Source organism: Solanum pennellii, chromosome 2 (genome assembly GCF_001406875.1).
Source record: "Solanum pennellii chromosome 2, SPENNV200".
Lineage (NCBI taxonomy): Eukaryota > Viridiplantae > Streptophyta > Magnoliopsida > Solanales > Solanaceae > Solanum > Solanum pennellii.
Window position 1 is genome coordinate 58,985,902 of NC_028638.1, and position 24,932 is coordinate 59,010,833.

The 24,932-nt window shown below is 32.9% G+C and overlaps 3 protein-coding genes across 7 annotated transcripts; all 3 read left to right on the forward strand.

The window, feature by feature from the left end:
• The first annotated feature begins 279 nt into the window (after positions 1–279).
• On the forward strand, positions 280–6,891 carry LOC107011708 (glucose-6-phosphate 1-dehydrogenase, cytoplasmic isoform). 5 transcript variants are annotated; one of them, XM_015211308.2, is made up of 16 exons: positions 280–435; positions 931–1,132; positions 1,337–1,422; positions 1,795–1,849; positions 1,927–2,113; positions 2,752–2,909; positions 2,995–3,063; positions 3,726–3,784; positions 4,001–4,037; positions 4,594–4,665; positions 4,812–4,959; positions 5,114–5,209; positions 5,853–5,923; positions 6,214–6,329; positions 6,425–6,470; positions 6,557–6,891. In XM_015211308.2, exons 2-16 carry the CDS (start codon positions 965–967, stop codon positions 6,722–6,724), a joined length of 1,536 nt encoding a protein of 511 aa, XP_015066794.1. In that variant the 5' UTR covers positions 280–435; positions 931–964; the 3' UTR covers positions 6,725–6,891. The 5 variants fall into 5 exon arrangements, with proteins under 5 accessions (XP_015066794.1, XP_015066796.1, XP_015066795.1 ...); XM_015211310.2 differs by having other exon boundaries at positions 381–533; XM_015211309.1 differs by lacking the exon at positions 280–435 and adding an exon at positions 532–702.
• Positions 6,892–9,352: 2,461 nt separating this feature from the next.
• On the forward strand, positions 9,353–13,680 carry LOC107011861 (F-box protein SKIP14). Its single transcript, XM_015211530.2, has 2 exons — positions 9,353–10,874; positions 11,860–13,680. Exons 1-2 carry the CDS (start codon positions 9,975–9,977, stop codon positions 12,427–12,429), a joined length of 1,470 nt encoding a protein of 489 aa, XP_015067016.1. The 5' UTR covers positions 9,353–9,974; the 3' UTR covers positions 12,430–13,680.
• Positions 13,681–18,013: 4,333 nt separating this feature from the next.
• On the forward strand, positions 18,014–21,599 carry LOC107008752 (serine/threonine-protein phosphatase 6 regulatory ankyrin repeat subunit B-like). Its single transcript, XM_015207902.2, has 2 exons — positions 18,014–18,962; positions 19,950–21,599. Exons 1-2 carry the CDS (start codon positions 18,249–18,251, stop codon positions 21,231–21,233), a joined length of 1,998 nt encoding a protein of 665 aa, XP_015063388.1. The 5' UTR covers positions 18,014–18,248; the 3' UTR covers positions 21,234–21,599.
• Positions 21,600–24,932: the final 3,333 nt, after the last annotated feature.

Sequence of the window (24,932 nt, forward strand, 5' to 3'; positions counted from 1 at the left end):
AACAGTGTAAGTAATTTTTTTTTATAAAGTAGTAAGTATAGAAAAAAATATATTTTGAATATCTTTTATTTAATGTCTATCAAGAATAATCTCTATATCTTCGAGATAAATTTTTTTTTTTTTAATGTTGTACACCGAAATCCCACTTTATTGTATTTTCAAACAAAATGACAGTGCTAAACTTAAATACTATTTTTTGTATTTAATTATGTAATGGAATAAAGTCATAAGGTGGTCAAGAGTGGTGTTCTACTAAAATATGATGATCTTGGAAACATGGAATGGTCTACCCACTATGAGTGATTACAATAATTAATTTTGTTTACTGTTGTTGTTGTATTTAAATGTGAAATGGAGAATGGCATTAAAAAAGTGGTTGATCGGAAACTAAAAAGACGTCAGAGACTACGGCGGCGTATATAAGTCAAAGTGGTGGTAGGTGAACGGCATCTGTATTATAAATTAAAAAAAAAATAAAAATCTTTATTAAAATCACCAAAAACATCGTATTGCTTACTGCCCCCTTTTTTCAGGTTTGATCCAACCCCTTTCCTGTTTACTGCTTACTCTCCTTTTCAATACCTAAAAGTTGGTTTCTTGTCACCTTTATTCGATCTTGGTAGTTTATTGGTTGCTGAACTTTTGCTTTCTTTAACTTGCTAATTTGCTGGATCTTTCTTATATTATCCTCTGCTAATTCAGGTTTAATTATGCTTTACGTTGTCATCAACTGCTTCTTCAAACCATTTTCTTTTGTTTTTCTTGGATCATCCGCTTTCTTCTCGTGCTAGAGTAAAGTTAGTAAAGTTGATTACTTTATGCAGCCTGCTTAAATCTTATTAACTACCCAATTTTCAGAATCTTGAGTGTCGTCTACTGTTGTTTTGATCACAACTCACAGTATTTGATTGACTGATTATTGATTTATAGATCACAACTCACAAGGCTGAAGTTGGTTGTGAAGATGGCGGCATCATGGTGTATTGAGAAAAGGGGTTCTATTAGGAATGACTCTTTTAGAGACAATGATAATATACCTGAAACTGGGTGTCTTTCTATTATTGTTCTTGGTGCTTCTGGTGATCTTGCCAAAAAGAAAACTTTTCCTGCACTCTTCAACCTCTATCGGCAGGTACAATTCAAATCAGATTACCTTACTAGGTTGACATTTGGTGTTTGTTTTTTGTGGTAATCTGATTTTTATGATAAATCAATGTCAATAGCGGAGTCACAAAGAAAATCTGACTAATCATACCTAGTTATACCACTAGTTAAAAAGTTTATGGAGCTCATTCGAGCAGTATGCTAACTCTGGCATTGGGCTGTGAATTCTCAGGGATTTCTGCAATCCAATGAAGTTCACATTTTTGGCTACGCAAGGACAAAAATTTCTGATGATGACTTGAGAAGCCGTATCCGTGGGTTAGTATGATATCTGTTGCATTTGCATGCCTCAAATTCATGATGAAATGCTTTGTTGTTCGCCTTGTCTCTATTTATGTCAATTTTCTTCAGATACTTTTTGTCTTGGTCTTCCTCAAACGTGATAGTGAGGATGTACCACTGCTTTTGAATTATTTTTTCCAAAAAAAGAACTCGTATATTCTTCTGTAGATTGTTCTTGCTAGTTTACCATGCGCCCCTGGCTCTCCCCCCCAGAAGAAATCTTTTCATTGTAGTTCACCTGCTTGCTGATTAGAATGCTCATCCTTCGTATTTTTCGCTCTACTTCCATTCATGTCTCTTGCAAACCTGGGGAGAATGCTTGGGTTTGACAAGATTCTTTGATTGCAGGTATCTTTCTCGGGGGAAAGAAAATGAAGGAGAAGTATTAGAGTTTCTGCAACTGGTGAGTGAAAAGCTTTTTCATGTTCTTTTCACCATTTAACTGATGTTTAATTAGCTTACTTGTCATTGCTCTTTCAGATTAAATACGTCAGTGGCTCTTATGATTCTGGTGAGGGCTTTACGTTACTGGACAAGGCAATATCTGAGCACGAATTCTCGAAAAATAGCACAGAAGGATCATCCAGAAGACTTTTCTACTTTGCTCTTCCTCCGTCAGTATATCCCTCTGTTTGCAGAATGATAAAAAGTTATTGTATGAACAAATGTATGTATTTCTTCTAATAATGAGTTCAACTTTACTGATTACTATGCAATCCTCATTCTTTTGGTCTTTTATCAGTTGACTTCAAATACTCACATTTCTGCATGGTTATATTAGATATATGCTACTGTCCTAGTGTGAACAAAAATTACGAACCTTCCTTTCTGGATGTCATTGTCCTTTTTAAATAAAAAACGGCCCTTTTTAGCTTGAAGAGTTGACGTACAAAATTAATGATAGGCAATACATTCTTTAAACAGGAAGATCAAATTTAGTTCTATCGTCATCTATATATTTGTAGAAGTAAAATGGAGTGAATAGAGTTGACTTGTGCAAGAAAAGAAATATCTCCTTTTCAACAAACAAATATTTCATTTAGGTGAAATTGGTAAACCCTTGTATTAAGGTTTCATTAGTTTGGGATTTTCAGTTTACAACTTTGATGTTCTGTTGAATTTTTACATTCTAAATTTGATTTTGAGAAAAAAGAATTACCAGCATACTGTATGACTTACGTAAAATATCCTCAAGTCACTGTACTTGGTCAGATTGTGTGCCAATAAGTAGCTGTTTTTATTTTTGGTTGCAATATTTTTGGATATTCAACAGAAATTGTTAAAGATTTTCTTGCACTATTCCAGCTGATCTTGGTGGTTGGACACGAATCGTTGTTGAGAAGCCCTTCGGCAAGGATTTAGCTTCATCTGAACAACTAAGTTCCCAGATTGGAGAACTATTTGACGAACCCCAAATTTATCGCATTGACCATTATTTGGGGAAGGAGTTGGTTCAGAATTTGGTACTTCCCAAAACACACTATTTTGTTTAGTATGAGTTCACCCGGGTACGTGCATTTATCTCATATTGTATGAAATCTACTGCAGTTGGTGCTGCGTTTTGCAAATCGCTTCTTTTTGCCGCTCTGGAATCGTGACAACATTGATAATATACAGGTATATTTTCCCTCTAAGATACATGGTGCAATACTAATTTCTTGTAATGTAACCTATAAAGAAAAATACCGCATTACAATGATCTTCCAGCTTTAAGATTGAAGCAATCAATAGTTGAACATGTACTCTTACTGCTCTTCTCATCAGTATCATATTTACAAATTGTAACTAGTTAGATATTCATATCACACTGATATTGAGAAGACGAAAGGTACATCTGCTTACAGGGTAGGAGAGGAGGCTTTCCTCTAACTTCTAAGCATATAACGAGATGTATCTGCAAAAGTTGTCTGGTTTGCTTAGCTTGTCACTCAAGGTTAAAGTTCTTGAACTATTTTGAACTACCTCCTATTACATGCCTCTCACAAATCCTAATGAGGGAAAAGTCTGTTGTGTAGAGTAAACACCTTACCTGGTGGTTAAGTGTCTTGTTTCTATCTGATCTATGGAGAAGAAGAACATGATGATCCAGTATGATGGCTGAGATCATGAAGCAAAATCTCAGTAGTCAATATTAGATCAATATTTAGATATTGATATCAGCTAACTTACCACATTAGCTTCCTGTTGTCCTTTCTGATTCTTGTTCCATGTTTTCTTAGAGTGTTTTAGTTGTAATGCTCTTCACTTCCAAATGGTCACTTTGATTCTCCACTTTGCAGATTGTCTTTAGAGAGGACTTCGGAACTGAAGGCCGCGGTGGATATTTTGATGAATATGGGTATGCACATGGCTATGTCTCCTAGATGAGAACTTCCCATTTTTTTCTCTGTGCTCCTTTTCTTATTGTTGGCTTCTGTTCCCTTTACTTGAAGGATCAGATGAAGTCTTAGCAGATGTTCTTTAAGAAGCCTATAAATTTCCTTCTCTGCACTTCACTAAGCTGCATTTTGGATTTTTTTGGGTAATAATTAGCTATCCTTCATTCATTTTGCAGGATTATACGCGACATTATTCAGAACCATCTATTGCAGGTGACCCATAATTATTCTGTCTTTAAGGCTAACAAGTGCCATCTACTTTTTATTATATTTTTTTTTGTACTCCTATAATATTGGCCTGAGATGAGTTTACATGGAATTACATGATCGGTGAGAGTTCATATAGCTGAGTCCAAACTTGTTTGGGATTGGGGCGTAGTAGTCGTTTTTGAATCATCATATCAATACCTTTGTTAGTTAGAAACTCAAAATATGGGATTTACAATACTTCACAGGTTCTCTCCTGGAAGTACATTACAAGAAGCCGGTTCATGATTATGTCTCAGGATTGTGGTTAAACCAATGCCGGCCCATTCGTTAAGATCTGAAAAATCCATCAACATATTCAATTTTTGATAGATGCAGCTATTTTTTTGCGTAGGCTCATTCCTTGTATTAATTCAAAACATCGGGGATCGGGTGGAATACATTCCTCACACATTCTTTTTTGCTATTTTGATTTCTCTATATCTTTAATCATTGAACAGTTGAACTCTGCACTATGCTTGGGTATGTTAATTCTTACCATTAGTGACCTTCTCAACTGCAGGTCCTTTGCCTTGTTGCCATGGAGAAGCCTGTTTCTCAGAAGCCCGAACACATTCGGGATGAGAAAGTTAAGGTATGTATCAGGTTAACACTGCGACAAACTCAATGTGGTTGCTTGCTTCTTTGTAGGATAATAAGATAATGATAATGACTTGAAGAACCAATTCTCCATTTTCACAGAATTGTGTGTTTCACTTATTTGTTTTCTTATCCACGCAGGTTCTTCAATCAATGCTTCCAATTAAAGATGAAGAGGTTGTTCTTGGACAATATGAAGGCTATAAGGATGACCCAACAGTTCCTAACAACTCAAATACTCCTACTTTTGCAACTATGGTTTTACGCATACACAATGAAAGATGGGAAGGTTAGATAAGAATTTCACAAGTTTAAAACTTGTATTTTAATGTTTGATCTCAGCTGTAGACTGCTTTTTATCTGTTGTTTCAGAGATGTACTTTGACGACTACTTTTTGTCTGTATCTTGGGTATCTTATGTATATGTGGCTTACCTGCTGCAGGTGTCCCCTTTATAATGAAGGCTGGAAAAGCACTAAATTCAAGAAAGGCAGAAATACGAGTGCAGTTTAAGGATGTTCCTGGTGATATATTTAGATGTATGTGTCAGGATCTTTCTAAGGATACTATTTTTTGTCTTACTATGTGTCAGGATCTTTCTAAGGATACTATCTTTGTCTTACTTACTAACATTTTTGTAGATGTTTGATTGTTAGCTCGTGTTACATAGACTATCAAATTTCATCACCTATACTAGCACACTGCATCACCACTAATTTATTAATTTACTTTAGCCAGAAACAGATCTACTTCTGGTTGATACGTGGATGGTATCTCAAGATATATATCATGCATGTCAGAGAGCTTTTCTACTTGAATAGTTAGCTCCTTCCAGTATTTCTATAGAGAGTTTATCTTAAAAAGTGTTTCTACGTAGGGCTGGAGCTTTAACTTAGTCGTCAAGGAGGCTGCAAAGGCAATAGTATCGCAAGCTTGGGATAGAGCTTTGATGTTCATAGGTTAAATTATAGTTGCTGCTTTTAATTCTCTCAATTGAGGTTCAGCATTGCTAGGCCATTTAATACCGTGGTTTCATCTTTGGTTTTCCATAAACTCTATGCATTATATGAAACTTCACCTACATGGTCATCTACTTGTTCCCTTTGTGACTTCATTGCTGTGTATCAGATTTTCAGTCAAAGTTCAATGATGGAAAAATACCTTTTGTGACATATTAAACAGGTCAAAAGCAGGGGAGAAATGAGTTTGTGATACGTCTCCAACCTTCAGAAGCCATGTACATGAAGCTTACGGTAAGAATAATTCTGTGCTACTTGTTCTGTTCAAGCTATCAGTTTGGTTGTTCATCAAATAGTTTCTGAGCTGGCCTGGCCAGGAAGTGTCCAAATTACGATGTAAGAGATATTGAGACAGAGAGAAGAAGCCGCTATTTTGTTCATTATCTGAGTTTTAAGGGAATGTGGAGGTTCACCTTTTATTTATTTGTTCATTTATTTCAAGGGAAGAGAGGAGAAGAAAAGGAACAGTTCTTTTCCAGTTTGCTTGTGCTCTTAGTGACACATCTTTTGTTTCTCTCATGCAGGTCAAGAAACCTGGGCTTGAAATGTCAACTGTTCAAAGTGAATTAGACCTGTCGTATGGGCAGCGTTACCAAGGGGTTGTCATTCCAGAGGCTTATGAACGTCTAATTCTCGACACGTATGCTTCTCAGCCTTTGTGCATGTCCTTAGTTTTAACATGTTTGCATGCTGGCAGATAACATAGTGTGCTAACAACGTTTTCTCATTTCACAGAATAAGAGGAGATCAGCAGCATTTTGTGCGTAGGGATGAGCTCAAGGTACGTAGTGCATTTTGTTTTTGGTATATATATTGTACCCGTTGCATAAACACGATTGATGGTAACTCTTATTCTGTTAAATATAGGCGGCTTGGGAGATCTTTACCCCTCTTTTGCATAGAATTGACAATGGAGAGGTGAAGCCAATTCCATACAAGCCAGGCAGCAGAGGCCCTGCTGAAGCAGATGAGTTGTTGCAAAATGCCGGTTACGTTCAAACTCATGGCTATATATGGATCCCTCCCACACTATAAGTTTGGAAAAGTATTGCAGATGAGTGCTACCTTGTCACTTTTGCCATGTAGTATCCTGCCTATGTGCAAACTTACTGAGAAGTAACAAACAGTCCGTGTACCACAAATATATTTGCATGTAATAATCTCATCTTTTTTAAGCTAATAAATGAGAGAGTATCTGAATATTCCTTGGGTTTTTCCTAATAAGTAACATAAAGACACCACACACACACACACAAGCGATATATAACTGAAGTTGTAAAATGAGGACTGATCTAACTGGTTTGGTATAGAGACATAGTCGTTAACTCGTTTTGATAAGGTCGATAACAGTAATTATTTTGAATCCTACATAATGGATGTAAATGATTCATATAATGAGTGAATATATTGTGTAAACATTCCATAATAAGCAACATTCTGTCACCTTTTCAACTCTTTAATGAGAGTGACAATTAGGCTAAATGGTGAAAGAGGCGTGAGGAATCCATTCTTGTTTTTAAGACCATTTATTAGTTTGCTTTCTTTTCATGTTTGACTGTTATTCCATCCCCTTTTGTGAACTACTCCATTAAGAAAGCAAGTGTTGTGAGTGGTAGAATTGTCCAAGGAAAGAACACCTTGGAAGCCAAGTTTTTACCCCACATGTCACAAGTGTAGACAATGAATGTTCCTTTTTTTTAATCTTTTATCTTTTATCATAGATTCCCTAGGCATCAAAATCTAAAAAGAAAATAAAAGCATTCCTCATGGTATTTCTTGATTTGTTATTAAGAGACAGTTAAATCAGTGACTCATAAATATTAATATCTGGTATAATGAGTGCATAACTTGAACATGTTTGGTCTAATTCTCTTGTATTTTATTATTTTGTAGTATGTCAATTGTCAAAAAAATTACTCAGTCTTATATTCATTTGGTAAGTGAATTACATGGAGATGTGATAATGACGAGTATATGATTACCAACTAAATTGTTAATGCTAATGTCTTTGAGAAAAAAATAATTATCTTATTGGTCCCCTACAAGCTACAACAATTATGATATATATAGGCAATAGATGTCCATTTTGAGGTACTAATAACATACACCTTTGCAAATAATTTGAAATAGATAAGAAAATGACTAAATAAAAATATTATTTAGAGAAAAAAGTGAATGAGACATGGTTGGATCTTTCCTTAGTGTGTAAAAGAACTTCTTCGCTAAGAAAATTATCCTTATTTTACAACCCTTTTCTAATGATGAAATATAAATCATCTGATTTCATACTAATTAATTTTAAAATACTTTTAAGTTGAATTTTAATATTTACTTGTATAACGGAAAACGACCTAAAATACTCTCAAAATATTGGAAATGGTAAAGAATTATGCTTCATCCACCTATTGGCTCCAAAATATCTTTTTCACGGGTCCAAAATACCCCCCTGTCATCCACCTAAATAAGAGAATCCTATTGAAAGTCTCCTCTTATATAAGCGGCTCAACCTAGATTTAGTTGGGGCTTAAATTATTTTCGATGTTATTTTCAGAAATCTATCATTTTGATATTATAATTGAATTATTAATTGGGTGGGGTTTAGTTAGTAATGAGTGGGTAGTAGGTTGGTTTATAAATTATATTAATAAATCAAATTACAACTAATAGTTGAACGCCAAGTATTTTAAAAAATATTTAAAGAGTTTAATTTTAAAACAATTAAATAAGTGATCAATTTTTGAACTAAAAGTGGATGACAATGGTATTTTGAAGCCAATAAGTGGATGGGAAAAATATTTTGGAGCCAATATGTGAATGAATGATAATCTTGTACCATTTTCTATACCAAGGATATTTTAGGCCCTTTTTATAATTATCAGCCCCTACCCTAGAACCGCCCCCAACAACCAAAATAACTAAATTATGTTTGACCACAAAATTTCATATTTTTAAAGAATTTAAAAAATAAATTTCTTAAAGATTATCTTTTACAATTTTTATGGTAAAATATGATCAAACAACCACATAATTTAAAATCTATTTAGATATGATTCTTTTTTTTAAAAAAAAAAAATACTAAGACAACGTTTGGTAATATATTTAACCGAGGAATATATGTTTTTTTTGAAAAATAAATTTTAAATTTGAAAAACATGATTTTAATAAGAATTTCAAGTGATCTTTTTTCAATCATAAAATTTCTATCCCTTTTGAAGTTTAATGCATTCCAAAAATAAATAACTTTGCAATTATCGTTTTTAATTTCTTTCGAAAACTTACTTTCATTTCAATATTTTATTTTTATGGCCAATTTTAATATGTATTTTAGTCCTATAGGACTGAGGGGCAAATATATATCCAAAATGAAAAGGTGCTAAATAGATTCGTTGGTATTTGTTCTTTGAAAAGGTGCTAAAACAAGTTTATTAGATTTTTGACATATTAATAATAATAGATATTCTTAAATAATATATAAGATTTATTTTTCAAATTTGAGGTTATTTAATATTTAATTATTTTTTCCTTTTTCTAAACAAATCCATTTTTTAGTAATAGTTTTAAAATAATAATCAAAATTTTACATAATAAAGAAAAATAAAAAATAAATAAATGCAGGCCCAAATAGGCCCAATTTGTAACCTAATTTATAGGGAGGTAATTGAAGTAGCGCAAAAGAACAAGTCTCTCGCGCCACATCAATCTCTACCAATCGACACCTATAGTTCAGAGAGACACATATACAAATTCTCTCTCTCTCACCAAAATTAGGGTGCGAGCGATTCTCGAGTATGTAGATACAGGAATACCTTATGCATCATCCATCCATCACATTGTATTCTGTTGGTTTTTATTGTACATATCTGCAAAACACCTTGCAATTTCCATTTTCTTTCTTAGATTCCTTTTATCATCACCGCTCTCTTCTATTATTCTTATTCTTATTGAATCTCTCCCTATCCCTCTCGCGCACCCACTCATTAGATTTGTGCGTAAATATGTTCCCATAGTAGCTGGGATTTGTTCTTTCTATTGATTACCGGAATGTGGGGGTTCGATTTTGGTGAATTTTGATTGATCCATTGGAACAATTTGGGGAATTTTGCTTGACCCATTTAGGCGCTTCACAGGAAACTCTGTGAAATCTTTGGGTGCTTTTGTTTTAGTCTGCATTCGAGAATTGAGGGTTTTCTTGTTCAATACGTTCTGCGCCTAGGGCACGCCCCTTTTTTTTTTCTTTCTTTTTCCTTGGGTATTGGGTTGATTTTTTTTTTTTGAGTAGACGGATATGTCCTTGAATCGAGAAGAACGATTTTTAGCTGGGACCAAGTTAGATAATAGTTATTTTGACAAGGAATACCCAAATGAGAAGCTTGATCGATTTGGTGATTTCTGGGGTTTGAAGCGTGAAATTGACAAAGTTCAGGATCACAAATCTGGAAAAACTGAGATGATTTCTGATGATATTAGTGATTTTTGGGATTTGAATTGTGAAAAGGGCAACTTTCCAGACCATAAAGATGAAAACTCAAAGATGGGTTCTGATGATATTGTTGATCTGTTGCCACAGGATCCTTTTGATATGGATATTAGTACCAAAATCACTGGTTGGTTAGAGGGTATTAACAAAGATTTTGGGTTAAAGGATCTTGGTTTCTGTACAGATGAGATTGAGGTTGATGTTCAATTGTATGCGGAATTTAATATTGTTGTAAAAGGGGCTATTAGAGTTCACCAGGATGTAGGGGAAAACTCCTATGTGTCTGAGATTGATATAGGAGAGGGATTGCCTATGGATGTTGAGATTGAGGATATTATGAATTCCTGTTATTGGGTTTTTAGAGATGCAGCTCATGAAGATCAGTCGGGTATGAATGATCATTGTGATGCAGATGGAGGGGCTCCTTCTGATGCGCTGTACCTGTCCCTTAATTATCTTGGATTGCGGGACCTTCTTTCTGTTGAGGGTGTTTGCAAATCTTTAAGAGATGTGGTGCGTAGCGATCCACTTCTGTGGAGAGATATTCAAGTTGATTATCCGTTGAGTAATAAGATCACAGATGATGTTCTTATAAAGTTGACGAACAGGGCTCAAGGCCATCTTGATTCTGTGTGTCTTGTGCACTGCCCAAGGATCACTGATAGTAGTTTGAATTGTGTTCTTGAAAGGAATTCTAGCCTGAAAAAGGTCAGCTATTCTCTTTTGCTGCTTACCTAACTATGTTTGTTACTTTAGCTCATTCTAGTTTCGTATAAGATGTAATCATATGTTAGACTTACCATGATTTGTTTTGTCTGATAATGAATGTAAGGCTTGCATAGCTTACATGTTTGGTATTCTTTTTATTGCGCTATTATTCGTTGTACTCTCACATACTTGTTGTACTCTCTCACCTTATTTGCCTCACATGCTTTTTGTACACTCACCTTATTTGCCTCATATAGCAACTTTTGAATGTTTCAGTTTTCTTCAAAAAATGTTATTGATTGGATTTGGCTAAAATGCGACATTATTTCACTTGTTATTGTATCGAACCCTATCTGAAAATGTGGATATCAGGATCCTTCACTGTTGAGTTCCATGAGTGTTCATGCTATTCTACATTATGGCATCTATCACATCTTAATGCTACCTCTATAATGCACTTATGTAGTTCATATTTTTTGAGAAGATTTTATAATTCTTTATTTAAATATGTATTGCTGAAATTATCAAGTGAATAAAGTTGTAGGTATTTTTACCAGAATTTAAAGCTCTGGAGATTCTGTCTAGGAAAACAAAAAAATTGCTCTAGTGAAGAGACCTAGTTTAGCCTTATATTACTGAATTGAGGCAATTCTTTGACTTTTTGATTAGACCAATAGACCTATTCTTGGAGGTTGGGTTATATTCATAAATTTTATTGATATAGATCATGCACAGAAATTTAATGGGTTGTGACAGAAATTGAGAGACATCATGTATAACTATCATTTCTCTAGTTTAGCAACCAAAATATGCTCGGCTATGGCCCTTGGTTCTGCCTTTTCAGGAAGTTCATCTAAGTCTCTGAATGTCTAGTATATTCTTCATTTCCTAGTTTGTTTAAAAAACAAATGTTTCATTTTTTATTCTTATTATATTATATTATATTATATTTTCTGATGTCATGTATTTACTTTTATCAATGCAGCTTAGTGTCCCAGGATGTGTGAGACTCACAGCTGATGGTATTCTCCGGAACTTAAAGGTCTTAAGGTCTGCAGGTAAACCCAGACTTAAGTACCTTGGGGTCAATGGATTATTTGGTATGACACACCACCACTTTGAAGAGTTCAAGGTCTTGTTAGGTGTTGATAGCAGCAAGCTGCCATCTACTCGTAAACCACGGTTTCTCCAAGGTGGACAGTTATCTGTGTCTTCTGATGATGATTATGCTATTGATATTGAAATATGCCCGATATGCCAGCAGCTTAGAGTAGTCTATGATTGCCCCTCGGAAAGTTGCGAAAAGAAGAAATCTACTGCTCAGTCGTGCAGAGCTTGTACTATCTGCATTAAACGTTGTATCAACTGTGGGCGGTGCTTAAATAATTGTGAATATGAGGAATTATTCAGTTTCGACAATCTGTGTTTAGATTGCTGTAGGGATTGCTATAAGGAATTTTTGGATCACCAAGAGAGGCAAGAGAGGATTACTGTTCCACTGGAAAATCCTGTTCCTCATAAGCAGACAAGCTGCCATTTCTTCTTTTGTGGCTAGAACATGCAGCAGGCAATGCTTCTTTTGCCTATAAGCATCAAATCAAAAGGAGTTCTTGAGTACTTTATAATTACAGGTTGTGGTGCCATTGGAATATGATGATTGTGGAATTGGAAGGAAAAAGATGACAGATGTGAAAGTTATCTCCGACCAGACAGGCTTTTGTCAGTAGTGATATCGTGAAGTGAAGCAAGTGCGGGCAGGATGGGGCTTGCAGAGGGTTCAGACTCCTTACAGAACTCGCACTATAGGGACGCTGAATGTTGAGATAGAGAGAGCGGTGGTATTGTATGTGTTTGAATACAACTACTCACTAGGCGATTGAGAGGAGGAAGTTCAATGAATGGTGAATAGCTACATTTATGGCTGAAATATAGCCGGATTGTGCTATATGATTTCACCAATTGTGTTTGTATTTGGAGTAGGCCATCAATCACCAACTAGATCTGTAGATCCAGAAAATAAACACCAACTTCTTGGTGAAGTGAAGGAAGAAATTTGGCATCAACGTTTAGGTGAAAGGGAAACACACCTGCCATTGATGCGTTAGCAATTAAGAACAAGGGAAAAAAATGTTGAAGTGGTATGCATTTGCTTCCAGTTCAGTGTATTCTATATCGTTATTGTAGAACTTGAATTATCTGCTGTTACTAGGGAAGTTTTCATCTTCAGAGCACCCGTAATACACTCAACTTCAAAGCCTTCAAGAGAAGGGTGAGGAGGAGAGTACTGTGGATCTATCCTAAAGATCATATTTGATCTTTCTCATGCTTGAAATCAGACCACAAGTGCCAATACCGAAACTTGGCACAGTTGTTCTCGCATACCCAGTATCTTCCGACATAACCTGCAAGTACACCTTCACTCCATGCTTCTTGCAGCAGGTTTAAGTGTTCTGAAGTTCTTCAATGGCTTTTCTCGTCGGTGGTTTGATATTGTTACTAGAGCCTGGAGCACAGCAGTGTGAGAAGCCTTTAGCATTGTTGCTGGTTGTGTTCCTCTTAAGAGGTCATGTGTATCCGTAAACATAGTTTATATAGTTCTTGGTTATTCCTTAAGAATATTACAAAAAAACTTGTTTCTTATAACAAAAAAAGAAGTCTGCTGTAGCTGATGTGCATGTATTTTCAAAGGTATAATAGTGCATATGCTTCTGTAATCAGCTCACAGCTTATGGAACCGTTGGTGGTCTAGTGCATGACTTGGTGGTTACTGAATACTAATGCTGTATTGCTATTCCAGGTCCAGTGATTTCTCTTGCTTGCATTTTTAGTTTTAAGTATAAAATCTCCAACAGACTATAGAAGATTAATAATGTTAATTATTCTATTACCTGCTCCAAAAACAGAAGAAAGATCAAAATTTTACTTAATATTCTTTCCAACTATCTCTACTGGACAATTATGTTATTTTGAAATGTCTAACAAATACTTGTCTAATGGGTAAAATTTACCCGCACCAATTCAATGTATGCCACATGTTTAAATCTATTGTTCATTTTTATTTAATCTTAATTAATTAACATGTATAAACTTTGTTAAATCACATAGTAATGAAAATTGTATTAGATTGATGTAAATTCCGATGGGGTAAGTTTTTTCCCTTGCTGACTTATAGAACTGATGCATAATTTATCATGTTTCGTCTATTTAATTCTTGTGCTAGTGGACAATTATGGGGAAATTACTTAAATGTACATATTCTTTTATCATAATCTTTAAAATTCTCTGCTATTTGAAAAAATTTCAAAAATTCTTCTTTGACACATCACTCCTTTTGGCGTATACATTCCTATCTCCCTCTATGATACATTCGTTTCCTATGAATTTGGATGTTATATTCCTTCTTTGATACATTTCTTTCTTGTAAATTTGGATGTTCTATTCCCTCCTGATACATTCCTTCTCACTCGGGTACAACTATCTCTTATGTATCCGGATGGGTCCATCTATCTCCTATGTATCCGGATGTCTAGCCTAGTGGTGTATCAGGAAGTCTAGTGATGTATTCGAATTGATAAATTTAAAGGAATTCTTGTAATTTCGAAAATAGTTGGGAAAATATTATACGATAATTATGTACCAGTGGTCAATTATTGTAAGATGGAGGGAGTAACTTAACTTAGTTGATTTGTGTAAAGAAGTCGAAACAACGTTTATAATGTTGGACTGCCCCCACCCCAACACAGACACGCAAATTATGCTGAATTTATTGAAAGTATGTTTGGTATCACATGTATTACTCTACTGAATTTAAGAAGAGTTGCAAATGGTGTGGGCTTTTGATTTAGGCCCATAGGAAAAGAAAGAACTTACAAGATATCCCAAGGATGCCTAACTTTTTTGATATACTAGGATCTATAACGAAAATATTAGGAGTGAATTAATATTACTAGTTCACAATGTACCCATATTTTTGGTTGATTAATTCTACTTAAATACTACTCCCTCTCTCTGTCCCTAATTACTTGTCCACTTTTGAATTGATACACCTATTAAGAAAAAATTATTGACATAGTATATTTACCATTTTACCCCTATTAATTATTAAGTGGATATATTAAATTTTCAATAAATTGTATCTTTTTAAAAGTAATTAATTGAGGGTATAATAGATAAAATTATTTTGTCATTTTGTAATTTGACAAAATAGACAAGTAATTAAAGACAAAGTGGACAAGTAATTAAAGAACAAATATGAATTTGCATCGAAGTCACGAAAGGAACGTTCTTATGGCTTTTATGACTAAGGAGATTTTGACACCTTCATACATGCACTCTCCAATTTTATGCAATTATAGTTTAGATTGACTATTAAGACTCTTGTTATTTTTATATTTATTTTTTAGATTAGATTAGATTAGATTAGGTGAGTACATAATCCTCATATGTATTACGCTAGCCAGCCAGTACTAGTGTACAATATTTGGAGATTTTTATTATTAGAAGATGGAAAGTAAGTAATATTTGTAGGGAAAGAGTCTGAGGATGCCTTGAAGGAGATGTACAATTGAAAGCAAATTAATCATGATTAGATAAATATAATTGAAATGATACATTCCATTTCCATAATATACATAAAAGGAGGTTAACATAAGTCTCTGTCAACATAATGAATATATTTAGTAATTTTAAATGATTTATTTGTTTTTTCATTGATTGAAGTCTAACATTTCAACTAGCTAGCATTAGGTGGGGGGAGATGGCTTATTATACATTGTTTGTGTGAGTGATGTTGCTTTATAACTGAACATATGGAAAAAAGTAGTATAAGCACTAAGCTAAATTTTTGGCAATCAATCACATGCTGCATTATTACTTGTAGAACCAACTAGTATATCCTTTTTCCTTTTTGATCACATCTCCCCTTTCAGTTTCAGCTAAAAAGCTGTTTTATCACATGGCCATATTCATAGGATTGGTCCCTCTCTTCTTCACTTGTCTCCCATATTAGTGTATATTTATATTATTATTATTATTATTATTATATAAGTGGTTCGTAAGTTTATTGATTTTCAACAAGCGAATTTTAAGATAAAATGTTAAACTGTATCGAATAAATGTTATTTTTTAATTCGTTTTTTGGGAAGGTTTCTTTCTTCTATATATAAATTATCTTTCACTACTCCAAATAGATTCCTACCGTATAATTTGCCTAAAAGAGAACCTAATTTAAACAAAGGTAAACTACTTTTGGTTAAGGGGGTCACCTGCTGTCTAGTAATCAAATAAATTATACCTTTTAAAATAATGACCAAAGAGATTATCTCATCAAGAAAATTTTTAGTGAGGTTTTGAAAAATAATTTAAAAAATAAGTATTTAATGTTGAGGGTAAAATATAAAAATAAAATTATTATCCTTTTTTATTATATCAAAAACAGCAAGTAAAAAATAAAGATCTATTTTAAAAATAAGTTATAAGAAGAAATGAACAAGGAACATAAATTACTCCCTCCGCTCTTTTACTTGTTAAACTTTGTTTTGACACATTAATTATCATAGTTAGTTTACTATTTTATATCTATTAATTAACGGGATCCCAAATATATTACTCACTACATTTTTTATACACATTAACTTAATAAATTAAGGGGATAACAGAAAAAAATAAACTATTCTTTCAAAATTGACAAATAAAAAGAGAAATCAAATTAAAAATCATTTAACACGTAAATATGGACAAATACAAAGTAGGTATAATTACTCTCTTCAATATATGAATTTTTCAAAGTTCAAGAATGTATTAATTACTCCCATTAATTTCAATTGCTTGTTCATTTTTAGAATGTTACGCTTATTAAGAAATAATGATTCACATAGTGAATTTATTATTTTACTCTATAAATTATGAAGTGAATAAATTAAAAATTTTAAATTTTTTAAAAAAATTTATTTTTTTAAAATAATTAATTGAGGATATAATAGATAAAAATATTTTGTTTTTTTTTTAAATTTATTAAAATGAACAAATAATTAAAAATAATTAAAAAAAAGTAGATTAGTAGTATTTTTTCTAAAACTGCCCTTTCTTGTTGATGTGATTTCCATTTACTTTCAAATCCTAAATAATGACTTTCTCTCCTTTTTAAGAAGAGGCTGAGAAGAATCAAAAGAATTTTATCATTAAATTAGCTTTAATTAATATCTCTAAAGATCTTTCTTAAAAATAAAAAGTATGTTACACTTCAACAATATATTTTGTACCTAAGTGCATCAGACAGACGAGGAAAGATACCGTAAAATTTCGAATCTCAAGATTGCATATTTGGAATGAAATCTTTGAAATTTACTCATCTTAATTACTCCTTCCATGTAATCTTTATTATAAATAGTTGGTTTATAATACTATTATTTTATAAAATTAATGTATAAATTATAATATTTTCCTAATATCTTTGTAAATTACTATCTTAAAAATATATACTTGACCAATATAGAAAAAAACTAAATAAATAATTGATGATCATTAGTTAAATCAAACAAATTAATTGAAAAGTTAACGTTAATAAAATTAAATAAAAATAAAATAGTATATTCATTTAATTTCTTAATGTAATGCTCTAATTTTGTTTATATAATAATATAGGCATGGAAGAAGTTAAAATGGGGCATGACTTGGGGATATATATATCAATTTACCACAGTTCCCTGAAAAAAGTTTGGCGCCTTTTTCAGTTTTGCATGCTGTTTCGCTTTTTCACTAAATTGAAATTGATGTATAATTTATATCTAATTAAATAAATGTGTTTTAACATAAAAATCATAGCATTAAATATACGCATTTTAATTTTAATTTATGACCTTTCATTTAATACAAATTATTTGATCTGATACAAAAACTTGAATATCTCTTCCATGAATTTATTTTGTTAATTCTGTGAGAAATTGGCTTTGAACATTTGTGGTAAGCAAATGTGTCAGTTTTAGTGGGTTAATGATGGGCTCAATCTTTGTTCTCTCTCATCACTATCAATCTTTTCTGGTTTTGTCTTCACTTTTTTATAACTAAATCATGTTTTTCCATGTGTCATTTTGTACTATTTTCTCTCATATTTTTATTTGTATTCTTGAAGCTATTGATTATTCTGTATATCCACAAGCTATTTTTAGTACTTGTCACAGTAGGGTCTTCTCTTATTATTATTACATCTTTAAGTAGTAGTTGTTTTGTGGGTCAAGTTCCTTTATGTCATTCATTCCTATCTCTTTGCGATTGTTAACTGTGAAGTTTTAATTTCTCGTTGCAGAATCTTCAATTTTCCCTCTGGAACTTGTTTGGTAAAATTTGAGCGTGTATACTCATAATCTGTTTACTGGAATGCCTCCAACGTATTTTCCTCTTCGATGGGAGAGCACAGGGGATCAATGGTGGTATGCTTCGCCAATTGATTATGCAGCTGCTAATGGTCATTATGATTTGGTCCGTGAGCTTCTTCGATTAGATGGAAATCACCTTATTAAGCTCACTTCACTACGTAGGATTCGAAGGCTTGAGTCTGTATGGGATGATGAAGAACAGTTTGATGATGTGGCTAGATGCCGCTCTAAAGTTGCTAGAAAACTGATGCTTGAATGTGACACCAAGAAAGGGAAAAATTCACTTCTTAAAGCTGGCTATGGTGGGTGGCTTTTATATACTGCTGCCTCTGCTGGAGACCTCCCTTTTGTTCAAGAATTGCTTGAAAGAAACCCGCTTTTGGTGTTCGGAGAAGGGGAATATGGTGTTACTGATATATTATATGCTGCTGCTAGGAGTAAAAGTTGTGATCTTTTCAAGGTTCTGTTTGATTTTGCTATCACCCCGAGGTTTCTGGTGCGTGATGGTGGTGAGATGGATAAACATATTGGCGGTGAGATTCCATCGGCTTATAAGTGGGAGATGATGAATAGAGCAATTCATGCTGCTGCTAGAGGAGGTAATCTTCAGGTACTGAAGGAGCTTCTTGCTGAATGCTGTGATGACATCTTAGCTTATAGAGACATTCAGGGTGCAACACCCTTGCATGCAGCTGCTGCCAAGGGGCAGGTTGAGGTATGACTTGCTTGCTTACCAGTTTGAGCCTTTTGCATTGTTTGTTTACCAGTTTGAGGATTTTGGAGACCTCTTGTTGCATTCTAGTTCCCGAGAACGTCTATGATTGGTTCAAAGAATGTCTTGAGATTCAATCCATTACAAATGATATAACTAGTACATATGTTCCTCCCCACGCTCAATCTATTTTACTTGTTTAGGAGGAGGGAGTTATGCTTACTTGTTCTCCCGTACAAGTAGCTATTGGGCTTGCTATGACTTTCTGAATCATGGCTTTGGTACTTCTAACTTTGTTCTTTTGTTGATCATATATCTATGAGAAAAATCGGATATTAAATTTAGGGGTCTACATGTAAACTAATCTAAAGGAAAATTTCTCAGTCAGCGATAATCTACTACTTATTGTATGAGGTTCTTGTACTAGTCACTGTACGTTAGCAGAAGGTGGTAGAATTTTGCTAATCATCTGTTTTCCCTTGTTGCCTTACTCAAGTCTTAGTTAATGTCTACTTTAAGATGTTCTCCTGTTCAGACATCTCTTTGTAAACTTTCCCTAGCTTGTCCACTTCTAATTCGAGATGGGAATATAACCGAGATATTTGATTATGTACTTGACCTTTACGTAGGAGTCAAGAGGTGAGACAATTGACTTTTCTTTTCACAGATGTCTGTTTATGACCTGATCTGAGACTTTGAAAAGACTCTGGTCTGGATTTACTCATCCATATTTTTTAAAACAGAAGGAAAAAAAAAGATCAGCTGGACTTTTGGATACTATTCTCATCTAATAATAAATGGTTGACCTCGTGTTTCTCATGTTGAAGATTTCCTCAGAGCAAGCTTAGATGATGTAACTGTTGTGATCTCGAAATCTTAAGTATCTGAAAGAGACAATATTAATGTTAGCAATTGGGGTAATATTTTTGCAGTTCCTTAATTAAGTTTGGATTTCCTTTGTGCCTTATATCATTCTGTTCATGGTTGCAGGTTGTCCAACATCTTATAAAAAGTTTCGATATAATTAACTCCACAGACAACCAAGGTAACACTGCACTACATATTGCTGCTTCCAGGGGCCAGTTAGCTGTTGTTGAAGCTTTAATTGTTGCATCAAGCTCATTGGTCTATTTGAGAAACAATGCCGGAGAGACATTTCTCCATGTCGCCATTACTGGTTTCCAAACTCCTTGTTTCCGTAGATTGGACCATCAAATCCAGCTCATGAAGCAATTAGTTTGTGGGAAGTTCAACATTGAAGAAATTGTCAATGCTGAAAATAAGGATGGTAGAACCGCACTTCATTTGGCTGTCATTGGAAATATTCATTCTGAACTTGTGGAATTACTAATGACTGTCCGCTCTGTGAATGTCAATACTCGTGATAAGGATGGAATGACACCACTTGATATCCTTAGGCAACGGCCTCGTTCTGCTTCATCAGATCTTCTCACAAAGCAGTTGATCTCTGCTGGGGGAATTTTTAGTCAACACGACCATTCAGCAAGGAGAGTTGTAGCATCTCATTTAAAGATGCAACACGTAGGTAGTAGTCCTGGCACTTCCTTCAGACTCTCTGACACTGAAATCTTCTTATACACGGGCATTGAGCATGATGGCAATGAAAGCGCAGAGCTGAGCACCTCAACTGAATTGAGTCAACACAATTTGAACACTGAAAATGATTGTTCTAGAAATGAGGGTAAAACCAATTCTGCAAATAATGCTGCACAAAGGCTGAAACGCTTTTTCTATTGGCCAAAAATAAGGAAAGGAGATACTCAGAGGCTCAAGAAATTGGCGGATCAAAGTTGTGCTAGAAATTCAGAAGCAGCACCAGTTCCTCTTCGACAGAGATTCTCCAAGCCTTCCTCTCTTCCAAACAACAAGCGGACACTCTCTGTTAGAAGTAACCTTCCAAGTCCAACAGCTAAGAAGAAACTTGCTTCAGGGCTAGTAAATGGTGTCATGCTGGCCATACCACATCTTAGTGTCCGCCGTAGATCATCTTGCTCTAGTTCATTCTCAATTTCATCAGTGTCTTCACACACTTCATTGGACCAACAAAAGGCCACTCAAATTGAGAATGAGCTTGCTAGACCTTCTTCTTCCAATCACGTACGAGCAAAATCATCAGATTCAATATACAAAGGAAACAAGAGTTTGGTGAATCAGTACTTGTGTTTTGGTGCTTCAGAACAAACTGTCAAAGCCACTTCAAGCGAACTGAGGCCATATGAAATATACGAGCGTTCTGTTCTATCCACGGCCTGATCTTCTAGACTGAGAGGAATTCTGGTTGATATAATCAGAAATTGGAATGATGGTGATGGCTCATACGGTGGACTCCATTAATTTGGCAGGTCAAGTGAGCTCTTAGCTCAATACATCTACATGTCCTCGTAGTTCAATAACCTAGTAAGATTTCCAAGAAGTAGTATCTTCGCTCTAGAAGACATGTAAATCTGTTTGATGTATGTTTTAATTACATTTTGCAACACCTCTGTCGGTTGTAACTTAAAGAACTAATCCGTCAAGCTTTCTTAATTGTAGTTGTGTGCAAGTTTTTCTTGAAGAAGGATATGTATAATAAAACATGTTTTTAGTATGTTGAAGCAGAGAGACTTATTAAACTTTGAAGTTTTGCCTAGCCAGCCATCAAAAGTTCTTGTAAATCTCCCACTTCTTGGTTTGCTTTAGGTTCGTTTGGTTGAGGAAAATTTATATCCCAATACAATGTCTTTGAGCCATCTAGTATGCCATTCACTATCGTGGTTTAGATAAAGGCATTTGTGATACACGTAATATAACATTTAAGCAAATTGTTATAAGAGTATTTATTATGATCTTTTGATTATTACAAAGTGTTGATGTGAATGGAATTAATAGGAATTCTATTATTTGCACTACTTTTAGAATTTAGAAACAAAGTAGAAATTAAGGAAGATGATAGTGCAGTTTTTCTAAGCGAATCAATTGCAGAAAAAAGTAAAAGTCAGTGATTAGTAAGTTGCGTGCGTCTATAAGCTTATCTACTTGGAGTACATGAGTTTCATGGAAAATTCTTAGTTGACTTGAATTAAACCACGTAGACTTACAAGTTTGAAAAGTCCAAAATTGTGAGCAATATATTAGTATCATTTTCATTTTTATTCTATTAAATTTTTTCATATAGATTATTCTTAGTTTTAAATTTTTTACTAATTGTTTCTTCTTCAGTTTTCTTCCACTATTGTTATGTTTTGTTCTCCTTTCTTTACCAACAAAGGTAGAAATATGGTCTACATACACCGATCATCTCTATATTTCATTACATTAGATATATATTATTGTTGTTGATATTTATATTTTTTGAGAGTTTTTCAAGTATTTTTACTTATAACACTTTTTCTAGTTTTTAAAGATATAATATTATTTTAATAAAAAAACTTTATCTATATCAAATTCAAATTAAAAATAAGGTTTTGACTCTCGAAATATGACAGAACAAGTGAATTGGGAAAGAGAGTACTACACAAGAAGGAAATATATATATAAATATAATTGTCAATGACAAAAATTTAAATAAACCTCCTGCTCCTCTGGCTTCGCCTTTAATATCACCTAGTACTTGTACAAGAATATATCAAACAGAAAAGCTAATCTTAAACCTACATTAATCTTCTTATATTTTTTTCCCGTCTTGATTTTTTCTTAATGATAATTAGTTGTGCCATTAAAGAGTAGATTGATAAAATTAAAAATAAGAAACCGTTTGCTATACTCACACTGATCTGTCAAGTCAACGATATAATAGAGGAACATGGAAATGACGTCAAACATTGTTAATACATACAATCAAATTGCTTTCTTTCTTATTCTTATCAAAATTGTTATACAATGAGTAACACTTTTTATACATATTTCTTTTATTAACTAATTAAAGAAATGAAGAAACAAATTCTAAAAAAGTCAAAATATATAGGCGTATATTTTGGGCAGTCAATGTCTTTGATAAGACAACATCTCTAGTCTAAATTTATTTATGGCGTTATCTTGACTATGACTAATACAATTTTACTCAAAATTCATTTCTGCTGGTGCTCAATATTTTTTACTTTTTTTTAAAAAAGAAAAACAATTCTTGAATCAATTTATTTTTCATAATTCGACATCACACAAAATTTAGAAAAATAAATAGTCATAAATTAATGATATATTAAACGTAATTAGATATTTTTTAATTTTATAATCTTAAATATGTTATTTGAAAATTAAAATTAAAAAATTACCATAAAAATACTTTTTTTTTAAAAACAGATTGAAAAAAAGTAAAACGAATAAATTAAAATCTATGGACGGACTATGTATATGTGTAACCAAACTAATACGGAGCCCCAAGTGGATATTGGCTTCCCGGCAAAGTATTATTTCGGCCCCTTTGGTCTTCTTTCTTTAAACAGTTTCAATTTCCATTATTAATTCTTCGTGACCATAAAAGAAATAAAAAGAATGTGTTTTAAAAATAATAATATATGAAAACGGTATTAAATTTGTATATTAGTCTACCACTTGTTAACCAAGTTATATACCCATTAAATGCCATATTTATGTTGAGTTATTAACATATTCATTTGATATTTGGTTTACTTAATATTTTAATATAAAGTAATATATAAAAATGTTTTATATGTGATGTGTATAATGACTATAAAAATTAGTGCTTTATATTTGATTAATTATTTATGAAATTGCTATACAAATTAATTTTTATGGATTATGATATCAAATTTAAAAGATATACTTTATTAGATTATATATGAATGAAATCGGTTTACAAAGTGATTTCATATACAGGATATATGTATGTATGTCAAAGTTGGAATGCAAACTGTGATCAGCCATTTTTATATTTTATTAACTATTTTAGTGAATGGAAATTGTATACAAGTTGGTATCTATGAAGGAAAAAAGTTATTTGAGTGATATCAATTTGTATACAAATTCATTCACTATGATATCAATTTAAATCTAAAATTCATTTATTGATATCCATATTGATCAAGATTGAATGAACTATATCATCTTTTATACTGAAAATAATAATAAGTTTTGTTATTTTTCAAGTTTTCAATGACAAAAAAGCTGATAAATAAATAAATCAGGGTTCAGGGATGAAAACATACAAATAAGGAAAAGAAGAAGAAAAAATCGTGTTTGAAAAAAATAAAAAAATAATTGCATGAATATATTAAAGGAGAAAATTGTGTGAATATTAAGGAAAGAAATTTTAGGGAAAAAGGGAGATATTTTTGGGAAGAAGTTTGGAACAAATTATTTTTCTCAACTGGGAGAAGATTAGGAATAGAAAATATTGGGGAGATATTTTTAACCAACTGACTAAGAGAAAATTGGGGATTCAATATATCCTGCAAGTTAAAAATATAGTATATTTATGGTTCTTTTTCTTTTTAATTTATTTATTAATTTGTCAAATATTGATAGGAATCTAATGTTACAGGATTGTCACACCACACACCTATGCATTGCATATGCGTGATGCGTCCCAAGACTTTATTTAAGTCGCCTTTATTATTACATGAAAAAGATTGTTATATCTAAGAGAATATGATTATTTTTATATAATTAAATGTGCAATGTTTTTTCTTTTTATCCTATTGGCACATGTATTGTTTGATGAAGGAATTTAAGGACTTCTTTTTTTCTGAATGAATTTGGTTGGTTTTGTTGAAGTCCACTTGGAGATATGAGAGTTAGAACATAAAAAAGCAACAACTACTTTGAAATACTATATTATTGATTTGCCTAATAATTTACATAATGAAAAAGCAACTGCAACCCAAACGTATATAAGCCATTATTTGAAAATGCAACTTCTAGGAAAATTCAGCAGCCTATTAGAATATGGACACACGCAATTTTCCACACTTGTATTTCATACGTACAGCCTTTTATCTTTTAAATTTCAATTTG

Coding starts and splice junctions, on each gene's coding strand:
- LOC107011708 (XM_015211308.2), top strand. CDS start 965: ATGGCGGCATCATGGTGTATTGAGAAAAGGGGTTCTATTAGGAATGAC. Junction 4,960..5,113: donor ACACAATGAAAGATGGGAAG/GTTAGATAAGAA, acceptor TACCTGCTGCAG/GTGTCCCCTTTATAATGAAG. Junction 6,471..6,556: donor TGCGTAGGGATGAGCTCAAG/GTACGTAGTGCA, acceptor TGTTAAATATAG/GCGGCTTGGGAGATCTTTAC.
- LOC107011861 (XM_015211530.2), top strand. CDS start 9,975: ATGTCCTTGAATCGAGAAGAACGATTTTTAGCTGGGACCAAGTTAGAT. Junction 10,875..11,859: donor GGAATTCTAGCCTGAAAAAG/GTCAGCTATTCT, acceptor TTATCAATGCAG/CTTAGTGTCCCAGGATGTGT.
- LOC107008752 (XM_015207902.2), top strand. CDS start 18,249: ATGCCTCCAACGTATTTTCCTCTTCGATGGGAGAGCACAGGGGATCAA. Junction 18,963..19,949: donor CTGCCAAGGGGCAGGTTGAG/GTATGACTTGCT, acceptor TCATGGTTGCAG/GTTGTCCAACATCTTATAAA.